General features: G+C 33.8%; 1 protein-coding gene across 1 annotated transcript in view; it reads left to right on the top strand.

Annotated features, from left to right (window-relative positions):
- The first annotated feature begins 6,669 nt into the window (after positions 1–6,669).
- The window catches only part of SERPINI2 (serpin family I member 2), a 28,725-nt gene continuing 22,157 nt past the window's right edge, over positions 6,670–13,237 (top strand). The window contains exons 1-2 of the mRNA XM_081234869.1: positions 6,670–7,045; positions 11,856–12,086. Coding sequence (XP_081090995.1) covers positions 6,799–7,045; positions 11,856–12,086 — 478 coding nt within the window. The 5' untranslated portion in view covers positions 6,670–6,798. The remainder of the gene's footprint in view (positions 7,046–11,855; positions 12,087–13,237) is intronic.

Raw genomic sequence — 13,237 nt, 5'->3', positions numbered from 1 at the left:
TTGGTGGAGAGGGAGGCAGAAGAAAGATTTTCAGAAGACAGTTGCCTATTTCATGTACATTTAAGTGAATCCTGAGGCAGACGTTGTGAGTTCTATGAATATTCCTTCTCCCTCTCATTGAATGACAGTCACATATGGGAAAGATGTAGGAGAAAGATATTTGGAAGAATCAATCTCAACAAATGTTGGAGAATGTTGTCAGAGCAGTAGTGGTCCTGGAAACCATATTCTAGAGGAACAAATAAAGAAATGGGGAGGTCTGGCTTAAGAAAGAGAATTCATGGGAGATACAAACTATCCTCAAATATTTCAAAGCTGCAGTGAAGAAAGAGAGTAGAACTGACAGGCACAATGCTAAGAAGGCAGATTCTAGAATTTCTTCCTAATCCCTGTTGAACTTGAAAAGGTTTCTTATTTTCCCTTTCCTTCCCATCTTCACTTCTCATCTTGGTACAGAATTGTTGGCAGCAGGCCCACTGTACAGCTAGGGAAGGAAACAGGAGGAGCTCAAATGATTCAAAAAATACTAATTATAATATTTATATATAATTATAATTATATAATTATGTTTATATATATTTATGTACACAACAAACATATATTTATCTACACACACACACACTATATATATATATATAGTGTGTGTGTGTGTGTGTAAATATATGTGTGTTTGTTGTGTACATAAATATATATAAACATAATTATATAATTATAATTATATATAAATATTATAATTAGTATTTTTTGAATCATTTGAGAGCAAGATTCAATCACAATTTTTAATCACTCCTAAACATTTCATTCTATCTATATATATATATATATAGTTTATATATATATAAACTATATATATATATAATATATATATATATATATTCTGTGTGTGAAAGGAAAAAGATAGAGGGAGGGAAAGAGAGATTAGGTATATAGATAGAGCACACATATGTGGTGAAATATTAACAACTGAAGAAACAGAGAGAAGGAGAGACGGAGATGGTAGTTCTTTGTATTATATCATCAACTTTTCTGTAACTTTAAGGTATTTAAAGTAAATTATTTTTAAAAAATGAAAAATTTTGCCCTAATCCAAAGGGTTCCTTGAGATGTCAAAGCAGAGGCTGAATAACTCACAGGGATATTGAAGAGAATTCTTGGATTAGTTGGCAGGTTTGATTGGACAATCCATCATTTCAAATTTAGAGCATATGATCTATGAATCATAGATTGGTGACAGTACAGTGGAGGGAAATTTGAGCCTTATTTCCAGAAATTTAAAGGAATATTAAGATGTTAAAGAGAAGTAGTATGGTTACCAAGTACATCGTGAAGGCCCTTTTCTGCATCCATCCATCCATCTATCCCACCAGTTATTGAAGGCATATACAAGGGACTGTTTTAGACACCAGGTATACACATATAAATAGAATACACTTCTCCTGCCATCAGCTTTCTGGAGTGAAGGCACATAAAATGCAATGGTTTTAAAGTAAAGATTGAATGAGCCCTCTAGTTTTTCTGTTATAATTTGGAAGTTCTTTTACTAGACCTATTTTATATATTTTTTAGCCCTGGAGACGACTCTGTTTGAAGTGACTGTTCTGAAATAGCTTGGTTCATGTAGACAGAACTTCTCTCTGTGGCCTACTACATGTGCATGGCACTATGCTGTGTGTGACCCTAATTCATCCTTAGTTAACTTCAGGGCCTGCTTTGTAAAAGGAATTAAGAGGAGCTGTCTATTCTCTATATTTAATGAGAATAGAACTTTTAAGGGTATGAAAGTCTCTTTTAATGTTACTGTTTCTAATAATGTGGAACAAAAACACTCACAAAAGGAAAAAAATAGACATTTAGTTGTTATGTCTTAACTCTTTTATATCTTACAGTATCTAATTGTACCAGGCAGGTAGCAGGGTCTCACCTATCAAATGTTAATAGAACTGAAGACTTTATAAGCTGCTTCTGAAATTAACATTTAGGTTCAATTATTTAAGAGCCATTTTTCTGCAGTGGAAAAATGGCAAAATAGGATGTGCCATAATTTTCAATAGGCTACTTTGTTTGTACTGTGTAGACTTACACTAAATATAATTTAGCCTGTTCTCTTTATAGAACATTTTCCTCTTATCACTCAAAATATATAGAGCAAACTGACAAAGGAAAGAATGCCTGAAATTAATCCATACTCAGATGGAAGAATTAACTTTTATGTCCTTTACAAATGAGAGCGCTTGCTTATATGTTTTTAGTTTGGAATTAAATACATTTTTACTTTAAAAAAATCTATAAAATGCTAAGAAAGATAATGAGATTGAAGCTGCAACCCCTTGCTATTATTTTTATACACATTCAAGTGTATTTTTTACAGTGGCGGTAGTGACGGTGCTCAAATTTATAGCAGGATGCTTTGGCTCTCACTAATGAATGTATTTTTCTTGATGATCTAGGAGCAAATAGAGTTATAGAGAAAACAGATTTGTGAAAATATTTAAAAGGTTTACAGCAATATTTTATGGACAGTCATGGTATCTTTATTGTCAGTTAAAAGAGCTTAAACCAAGGAGGAGAAATTCATGGCCATTGCTTTTTACTACCCAAGAGACCGGAAAGTATACATTCTGCTGGAACTGCTGTAACATGAGGTTCTTACTGAACAACTAAGTGATCTTACTAAGACAGAGTGTCTGTCTCTGTCATTAGAAGGAAAAGTAATGGCCTTTCCCTGGGTAAGTCACATTATGATCTGAGTAATGTACAGACATAATAATTTGGAAGCCAAGGGTACTTGTGATGGATATTTGCTAGTGTCACTGCATGGGTAGAAGAGCATTGATTGAATGATAGTCTTAGGAATTCAGACTTATTTATGAATTGCTGACTAGAACAAGAGGAATGATAATGTTCTCGTGTTGTATAATTCTGTGTTTGGAAAATTATCTCCAACAGCGTTAAGTTGAAGTTGGAATAGAGTTTGCTTATGTTAGAGTAAGTAATACTAGAATATAACACAAGATTTAGAAAACATTTAGAGATGCCTAGATGGGAAATTAAGAATTTTAGTAAATTAAGAGATTATGGCCTATGACTGTCATCAGCCTTCTGTGGCCTGAGCTATAGCCCTGTTAGGACACTGAAAGAGGTTAACAGAGTCCTTGCAAAAGTTTTTTTTTTTAATGAATTTTTTTAAAGGTATCTACATTCATTTTATTTCTTTCTCATAAATTTATCAGAAATAATATTACATTTAGTGATCAATAGTGAATATTTGGGGCTTCCCTGGTGGCTCAGTGGTTGAGAGTCCACCTGCCGATGCAGGGGACACGGGTTCATGCCCCAGTCCAGGAAGATCCCACATGCCGCGGAGTGGCTGGGCCCGTGAGCCATGACCGCTGAGCCTGCGTCTCCGGAGCCTGTGCTCTGCAACGGGAGAGGCCACAACAGTGAGAGGCACGCATACTGCAAAAAAATAAAATTAAATTAAAAATAGTGAACATTTGTTTAATTGAAACTGCACCAAATTTTCCCCTTCTCAGAGGCCTCTGATGAATAACACAATGTGTTTAATATCTGATTGTCATTGAGGTGATTTTTTTTAATAGTATTTTTAAAAAATTTATTTATTTTTGGCTGTGTTGGGCTTCCCATTGCAGTGGCTTCTCTTGTTGTGGAGCACAGGCTCTAGGTGCGCAGGCTTCAGTAGTTGTGGCACGTGGGCTCAGTAGTTGTGGTTTGCAGGCTCTAGAGTGCAGGCTTAGTAGTTGTGACGCACAGGCTTAGTTGCTCCGCAGCATATGGGATCTTCCCGGACCAGGGCTCAAACCCATGTCCCCTGCATTGGCAGGCAGATTCTTAACCACTGCATCACCAGGGAAGTCCCTGAGGTGATTGATTTGAACTAGAAAAATGAGATCAAAACCCATTCAATTGTACATCTAATTTTTATTAATAACCTGTTTGTAGAGAAAATCATGTAGAATTTTAAAAGCATATACAAGTAACACCAATGTTTATTATCAAATTATTCATATTTAATAATATCTTGATATTAACCTGATAATTTGGTAAGACAATAATCTTAATCTGGTGTTTTTGCTCAACATAAAGACTATATTTCTTCAATATTCTCTCTGTTTCCTAAGGATTCAAATGGGCCTTGTATCCCCAGGAAACTCCTCTGACTATTGTATAATTTGATGAATTGTTGAGAACTCTATAAACGCAGCAGTAATTTGTGCAGTTTGGACTTGATTTAACTTTATTCTTTTTCTTATAGGCATTCTGAAATATTTATGATGGAATACATTGGTAATCTGATATGGGAGTTCTGTAAAAAACAAAAAGAACTAATTACTAGCAGATTTACAACCACTGGCACATTCTTCCACATTCTGTTTCTACTTATAAAAGAAGTGAAATAATGGATGAAATAATAATTCAAACTTAATGATTTTTTAAAATTCTATTTTCTCCCTCAATTCTTGCATATTTCATAATTGATCATTAACCTGGTCATGTTAGTCCTTCTGTACAAATGTTGTGAACACCTGCTTTGGTTTTAGAGGAATTAATCGAGCAATGTTCAAGATAAGTAGAGTTGTCCTTGACTGATCAGGTGTTCCATGTACTAGTGTTTCCCAGCAGGCACATTTTAGCTGTAACATTACAGTGAGTAATCATAAGCCAATTTCGGGTAAGTACCTTGAAATTAAATAACGATTGAATGAAGTATGTATGCAACAACATTGACCATGAGTGTTTAATAGAGTAAGGGAATGGCATTTCAATTCACTCTGCTGTAGGTATTATTTAAATGTATCAAATTAACACATTACTTTTATTTTTCCTTAAAAGATTAAATTTTCCTTAAATTTTCACTACAAATTTGAAGGTCAAATTCTTATGACTATTCATCAGTTTGCTTAGTTCACCAGTACTTTGTATTTTCTGATGAGACACAATCCAAAACCCAATGAGGTAAGTGAATTTTTAAAACAACTTTTTTGCCTGAGCTTGTAGTTTATTAAGGGCCTAAAAATTTCCTGGGAGAAATGGATGCTCAAAGAATATACATTTTAATTATTAAGACTGTTAATAATGATAGGGCAACTCCCAGATTCTACTACTAGGGAAAAATTACATCCTTCATAATATTGCTTATTATTCTAATATAAACCAAGTACTTAAAAATGGGCCAAATGAATTGCCACTTGATGACTTAAAATTTTTGATAACATTTTGACTACTTATGTTATCTACAAACTGATATTTTGGTCAGAAATCTTCTGAGATATTGAATATATTAGAAAATGATACTCAGAAATTTATTTTGCGTGTAAAACATCTTTTACACTTTTACTATTGCACTACCACTCACAACCTTATGTACTAATTTAATCTTCAATAAGATACTTGCTTGATAGCATATATTTATATTTGCAGTTTATCAACACATTATTTTCTAACAATTGCTTTGGATTGTGTTTTGAGGGGTTTTTTTCTTTGCAAATTGTATATCTAAGTTTAACTACACATATTAGAAAAGAAATGGAAATATCTAGATAATGACTCTACAACTTAGTTTTGGAAAATAATTGACTATTAGTAATCTTTATGTATAATAGTGATTCTTAGTGATTCTTAGCCATTTAGGGGCCATGGAAGCCTTCCTAATAATCTTCAAAACACACTAGAAATATAGTTCTTCATTTCTTTAAGGCTAACAAAACATTATTCCAGAGGTTTTCATATTTATGTCCAATAAAGGGTTACTTCCTAGTAACCTATTAAACTAGTAGGAGTTATTGAAAGTGACTAAAATGTATTATTTGTAGGGTAAAACTATTGTTACTAAAATTTTAAATACTTTGAAATTTTATTTAAAATTTATTCATTTAAAGTACTTAAAATTTAAAATACTTCAGAGTCAGTATTCTACTAAGTCTGCAGTAATATTGTAAAACTCATTCTGCTCCCGATGTAATGAGATGGTTGAATTTCCTGGAGTTTTAGTGGAGAGCAGTTTAATACGGTGTCATTAGTGTTGTGAATTGGTTACAGTTTTCAGTCGCAGCTTTCTTATATTTGTTAATTTATTTGTCAAATTATTCTTTGATTTTTAAAAAATTGCTTTCTTCATTTCTTGTTATTGTACCATTTATATTTGATTGTAATTTTGTTTCTTTATAATTTTTTTCTGAGTTTGTAAAACCTCTCTTTGGAAAAGTATGAGGTGGTTTGGAGGTTATTTCACCATTCCATAAAGTGTGAGACTTGTTGCTGTAAGAAGTTAGCCAGATTACTCAACTGATTTAGAATACTTGAATTTCCTAATATTATAGGTTCAAAACCACACTGGAGTGTGTTCGGTTTTTATTCCATTTCTCCTTTTGTTCTTTAAACTATTTTAGAGTAGTCTGAACAGAAATTTCCCTTGATATCAGAGTTGCAAGTATCCCATTTAAAACCATGGAAAAGATGCAAAAAAGTATCACATAGCTATTCAGAGATAGTATTGCTATTGATAATATTCCAGCATTATAATTTCTCCTTTAATTTAAAAAAACTGCAGTACACCTGTACTGCTTCTTGAATACATATTAAAAATGCTATTAGCACATGGCCTATTTCTCCTAATAGAAGATGCTTAGTCTGAAAATTGACATTAGAATCTTCTTGTGGTAGTTTGTTCTAATAAGACAGAAAGTTCTAATAGAAATCTTTCTATTGAGCTTACTATGGTAAACTCTGATTATTTTGAAAACTAACAAATTTTGAATTAACCAATGCAGAGAGGTCAAAATGGATAAGATCTTGTTGTGGAGTCTCCTATTGACTTTTTCTGGAAGTCAAGCCTCAAGCCCCTTGGCTCAAAGAAATACCGAATTTACAGTGGATCTTTATCAAGCTGTTTGTTTATCTCATAAGAACAACATCATAATTTCCCCTTTTGGAACAACTCTGGCCCTTGGAATGGTACAACTGGGAGCAAAAGGAATAACACAACAGCAGATAAGACAAAGTTTAAAATTTCAAGAAACCTCAACTGGTAAGATTCTTACATATGATTATTTATACTAGATAAGATCTGGCCAAATTTATTTTTAAACTGTCAGAGAAGCTCAGGGTCTATAAAAAGTTATGAAAAGTATGAAATTATAATAAAATGGAGAATTTTAAATGCAAATAATTGTCAATGTAAATATTTATAATTGTTTCTTAATGAAAATATTACCAAAATAATTTATTAATTAATTCTATACACATAAAAATTGTGACTATGTCTATATATTTTATTCTAGCCTGTTTTAGCCAGTTTTAAGTGAGATTATGTTGTGTGTGCACGTGTGTATGTGTATGAGTAGATATACACCCATATATATGTATACACATATTCTTCTACTAGCACTTACTGTGTCTGAACATTTTTTCAGATCATGCAACTGCTTCAGAATGTAGTTTTTAATTGCTGTGTCTTTTTGCCTCTGATGAAAACATTATTGCATACTCACCTAACCCTTCTTCATTAGATAATATCCAATACTTCTCTTATAAAAATGCTTCAGTGAGTACCCTCACCCAGAAATCTTTGTGTGCATCTCTTATTATTGTGTAAGCTTTTAAAAATTAGTTTTTAATTAGAATTTAACCTTTTCACTTAAGTGAGACCAAGAAAAAGCATTCATTTATATATTTTAAAAGCTTATTCAATAGTTTTTAAAGAAAATTAAAAAAAAAGAAGCATTTATATAACCCATTGCATGTGGGTAGTTGTTTTCTAGCATCGCAAGGGCCCATCTGAGATACTGTGTTGATGCTTTAGTGCTGGTATCCCATTTCAGGGGGTAGTTGTCCATCTCCCTGGCTATCCTGTGCTTCCAATTTCCATTTTAGTTTAAAATGTTTATATCACTGTCAGATACTGTGTCCTAAACATTAGAGGTGACTTCCAGATTTTTGATTTGGACATTTAGTCACTGTAACTGTAACCAATTTCAGTATGTTTGCTTTAGCACAGAGTAGTTATTTTTAGGAAATTGTTTTTCTGAATAAACTATTTACAAGGTTTTATTTGCTTCGTTTTAAATAAAGGCAATTTTATGTAGGAAAGAAGTTGGTGATAGTGAAGTTAATTGCAAGAGTTTTCCTTTGTGGATAATGTAAAATGAAGCCACTGTGTTGCAGATCTAGTCTTCATTGTCTGTATTAATTTCAGCAAATCCCACTACACAGTCCCAGAAACATTTATATCACATGATACTGCTTTGGAAAGTAATAGAACATTTATGAAGATATGTAAAGTTGATTCCACGATAAACTAGCAAAATTAGAGCCTCCGAAATTTAAATTACTTTAAATGAATCCATTTATAGAGGAACATGGGAGTCTTAACAACGCTGGATTGTGAATATAATAATAATCATAGTAATAATAATGATGACATTATCAAACATATATATATAGTGTACCGGTCACTGTTTTATGTGCTTATCTCATTTAATCCCCACAATTACTCTGTGAGGCAGACATAACCCTGCTATACGGATGAGGATACTGAGTCAGAGAAAGGTTGAGTAACTTGCCCAGAACTAATTCTAAAAATGATTCACTGAGGGTTATAGGTCACAAGAGCAATAATGAACATTTTAATATTTTCTTTGAGAGAGTATATATGGACAATTAAACATTAACCTTTTAACACATGTAACAAAATCTACCAAACTTGCTTTCTATTATACTTCGTTAAGGGAGGGAGAAAGAAGCACAGATGGAGGATAAGTACAAAAAGAAAAGAAGACCAACCAAAAAGGGAGAAAATATAAATATTAAACTCTGGAAAATAAAAAAAGAAAGGGAAAATTAAGAAATAAAGAAAAATAAGACACAGGGTTAAGGAGGGGAACAGAGAGAAAAAGTGCAGGAAGATGAAAAGAAAGAAAAGCAAAATGGTGTTAAGGGTAGAACAAAGGGTATGACAGATTAGAAGGTAGTGCCTAGCAGAGCCATATTGGAACCCAAGACAAAAAGAAAAATCAGTAACAATGAGCCTGTCTTTATTTATTTAAAATTTTTATATTTTGTTCATCATGGATTTCTTTGTGTTAATATTGATTTAAAATTATATTGCAGTAAAATATTATTTATCTTGATTACTGAATTTGTTCGCATCTCCTTAAATTTTATGCCAAAATGAGTGTCTCATTGACCCATCTTGGTCCTGGCCCTGCCTTCAATTCCCTCTGATTGTCAAGCAGTGCTATCTGTTCAGTCAGGCTATATTTTACTTTTCCAGCTACCAACCTGTTTCACATCTAAACTGCTTATTCTTCAGATGGGCATACAACTCCTAGCATCCTACCCCCACTGGAGCTCTCAGTATCCTCACTTATCCTTCTTTCCCCATTGACAAAGCGTCTGCTCAGAATTTACCTTCTCCACTTTACTGAGCATCTGATAATACTCCATTTTGCTTTGTGTCTAATGATGCTGCTTATTAATCGAAGACTAACTTAAAGGTGCTTCTTTATTCCAAGAGGGTTATAGAAAGAGAAGAGCATGAACTTCTGTCTCAGTTAAGCATACAAATGACCTTGTGATTGGGCACCTTTCAAGTTATCTTATCTCTCTGGATTTTAGATTCCTCATTATAAAAAGAGGAGTTTGGATTAGATGACTTCTCTGGACCTTTCAGCTAAAATAATCTATAATTCTATGACTGCCTTTGTTTTCATCTTTGGATCTCTCACATTGTACACACGGTTGATCTTTGGGCTTTTAACAGCAGGAGAAGTAAACATGTACCAAATTTTAGAACATTTTTTGGACGTCTGGTACAACCAAACCAAAAGTCACATTCACTCCATGACTGGTAGGTTTTCCATGGCTCTATTTTAGGAAATGAAATAAACTTATTCTCACTGCTTACTAGGAGCCATGGATATGTATTCTTTTTGATCTGTGCTAAAAGAAACTATTAATCTGTAAACTAAATCAAATGTATAGGCAGATAACTTTATATTCTCCAAACTTGTGCTATTGGTGACATTTTTTCATTGACTTCTGCATCCAGTGATTTATCAAAGGGCAGCTGACTGTTTGTCAAACAGTCTTAGACCTTAATTTAAGTACATGACATAAATTTATTTGCTCTGACAAATGAGTTGGAACTATTTTTTTCTCCCCCTCTCCTTTTTTCCCCATTCTTATAAAGATGTTCATAAATTACAAACTTCTGAAAATTGGTTTCAAATTCTGCCACTTTATTTCTGACCTTACTTAAGTCTTTTGGAGAAGCTCTATGCCTTCCCTCAGAAAGTCTTCTTTGTAGTCTCTCAGCTGTTGAGATATTCTCTCAGCTTCCAATAGCAAGAAATGATTGCATCTGAAATCATTGTATAAACAAGTAAAATAGATTAACATTCTTCCTTATGTAAGGAACTCCAGGGTTGTAAAGAATTATTGATATTCTTCATACCCAATCATATGGAAGTAAGTTTTTGTAACTAAAATTGTTTATGTCTGTGTCTATATCCCCACAAATGGAGAATCATGGAGTTTGAAATATGATGCAATATACCTTCCAAGCCTGCTCTACGGTTATGTAGGTTGTATCTGCACAAGAGCACCAGGACAAAGAGTCAATTGGGGACTGACAATGTAGTCTCCACTCAGCTGGACAAGATATGGGCATGCAGCCTACCACCACCACTCAGTGAGGGCATGAGTTCTTATTTGCACAGAGATGCCCTATGGGCTGCTAGCTCTCTGATAAAAGGTTTACACACACACTTACACACCTTATTTCCAATAGACACCTCATAGCAAGTTCCTCTCAGTCTTTTTTTTCCCTCTTTATTCAATGGACATCTCCCAATAATGAACCATTTGTGTTTTCTTCAATAGAGATTAATTGCATGCAATCAACTTCTAAGTTATGAAAGCGGTATTTTCAGTATTTAAATCAAAATAAACAAAGGCTCTGAAGGAACCTTGGATTTGAAATACAGTTCCCAGATTCAACAATTGAGTTCCAGAATTAAGCCAGAAAGAAATGAAAAATATTGGTGCCCTCTGGTAATAAATAGGAAGCCACTGAGCAACGATCAGAGCTGAATTCTCTAATGGCACATACAGCTTCCTGAAAACATGGTGGTCAGGATGACCCAGTGATAAATAAGTAATGGGCCAACGGTGATTAGTAGCTGACTCTGACAGACTCATTTGGCTAGTGGTTATAGTTGGAATGGTTAAAGATTTTTATTGTTCACAAAGACAGCCAAAGTATATAGATTCATGAACCTGAAGAAATAGGTAATTTTGATTCTTATGCATCTCCAGAGATAATTATAGGGGTACCTCATAAATTTCAAAACTTGGACAGGCACAGTTGCTCATAAGAGAGCAATTCTTTCTTAAGCTGAAATAAAAGTAGTAGTGAAAAGGATTGCTCATCACTGTCTTAGCCCCCATCAGAATTCATTAGTATTCCTCTTTCGTAAATATTGCATGTTATGCAAAGAATGAGATTCTAAAGATACCTTTCCAACAACTAAGAATGAGCTAAATTTGATTATAAAGGGGAAGTTTCCTTCAGCCTGTTTAAATGCATATTCTTGTTTTTGACAAACTTCAAATTTACATGGACATTTTTTTCCTGTATGAGAGCTGATTTCTCTACAAAATGCATATTCCACAGGAGATAAATGCTTAAAATATTTACACTAACTTAGAAAGGATCGTTAGTTATACCTAAGGGTGTAAAAAATGGTGATATGAATCAGAGTGCTTAGAAGCAAAGCTGAGAAGCTGTTGTTCTTATGTTGTTCAATATGTCAGTATACATTATAATTATTTTTTAGGAGAAGAATTTTCTGTGCTGAAGTCATTTTTCTCTGCCATCTCAGAGAAAAAACAAGAATTTACATTTAATCTTGCCAATGCCCTCTACCTTCAAGAAGGATTCACTGTGAAAGAACAGTATCTCCATGGCAACAAGGAATTTTTTCAGAGTGCCATAAAACTGGTGGATTTTCAGAATGCAAAAGCTTGTGCAGAGACAATAAATACCTGGGTAGAAAGCAAAACAGATGGTAAAGTTTCCCATTTTAATAAAGTCATTATTTGCCATTGTATTCATGGTTTTTAATATCCTAAAGTAAAGAATGGTTGAATATTTTCCTCCTATTAAATTATGGTTCAGAGGGATCAAATCTCCTATTTTTCTTTCCTGTTATTCAAATTAATACTAAATTGTAAAACAGAGAGAAATTGTAAGCTGCTTTGAAAGGTATACAGATTATTATTTTTTGTTTGACAGAGACACCTATTTGTAGAATTCTTTTTTTTTTTTTTTTTCGGTACGCAGGCCTCTCACTGTTGTGGCCTCTCCCATTACAGAGCACAGGCTCCGGACGCGCAGGCTCAGCGGCCATGGCTCACGGGCCCAGCCGCTCCGTGGCATGTGGGATCTTCCCAGATCGGGGCACGAACCCGTGTCCCCTGCATCGGCAGGCGGACTCTCAACCACTGCGCCACCAGGGAAGCCCTATTTGTAGAATTCTTGATGGAAGAATTTTAATAATAATTTTTGTTTAAGTATAGGATTTTTAAGTATGGCAGCAGGAATAATATCTTTGGCCAGGTAAAACTTAGATCTGTCCATCTCAGATGCCTTCTTTCCCACATATACTGTAAATAATTAACTCATGTTAGTTGGATGTGTTAATGTTTCATAATAAATATTGATAGTTCTGTCATAAAGTTGTAATCTAAACTTCTGGCAAAAATTCCAAAGGCGCTACTGAGTGACTTAGTAGAACTCAAGATTAAACTCATACAGATCTGAGTTCAAATTCTGACAAGTTCTAAACTATGCTCCATTTAAAATGAGGATACTATTAAAACATTTCAGGATTATTGGAAGGTTAAAAAAAATGTATGTGAAGTGAACAGCATATATCAGGTCCTCAATTAATAGTAGCTTGTTTCTTTGTTCATTCGTCCTGTTACAAAAAACTGTGATGTGTAAGACACCACTGTATTTTTCATGGGGAGCCTCCTATGGGGAAGCAGAAGTTGAAAATATGAGATGGGTGCTGTGAGCAGTGTTCACAGGAAAGTCCTATTATTGGGATACACAATGATACACATCCCTAGACAGCTTCATGGCACCTGATCATGCTGTTGACTCACAGCTTGGAAATACTCATTGGATGTAGAAATAGGAGACTGGTTTTTTATT

Source organism: Mesoplodon bidens (assembly GCF_964165515.1).
Source record: "Mesoplodon bidens genome assembly, chromosome: 5".
Lineage (NCBI taxonomy): Eukaryota > Metazoa > Chordata > Mammalia > Artiodactyla > Ziphiidae > Mesoplodon > Mesoplodon bidens.
Note: the sequence above shows the minus strand (reverse complement) of the source record. Positions and strands in the feature narration are given on the sequence as shown.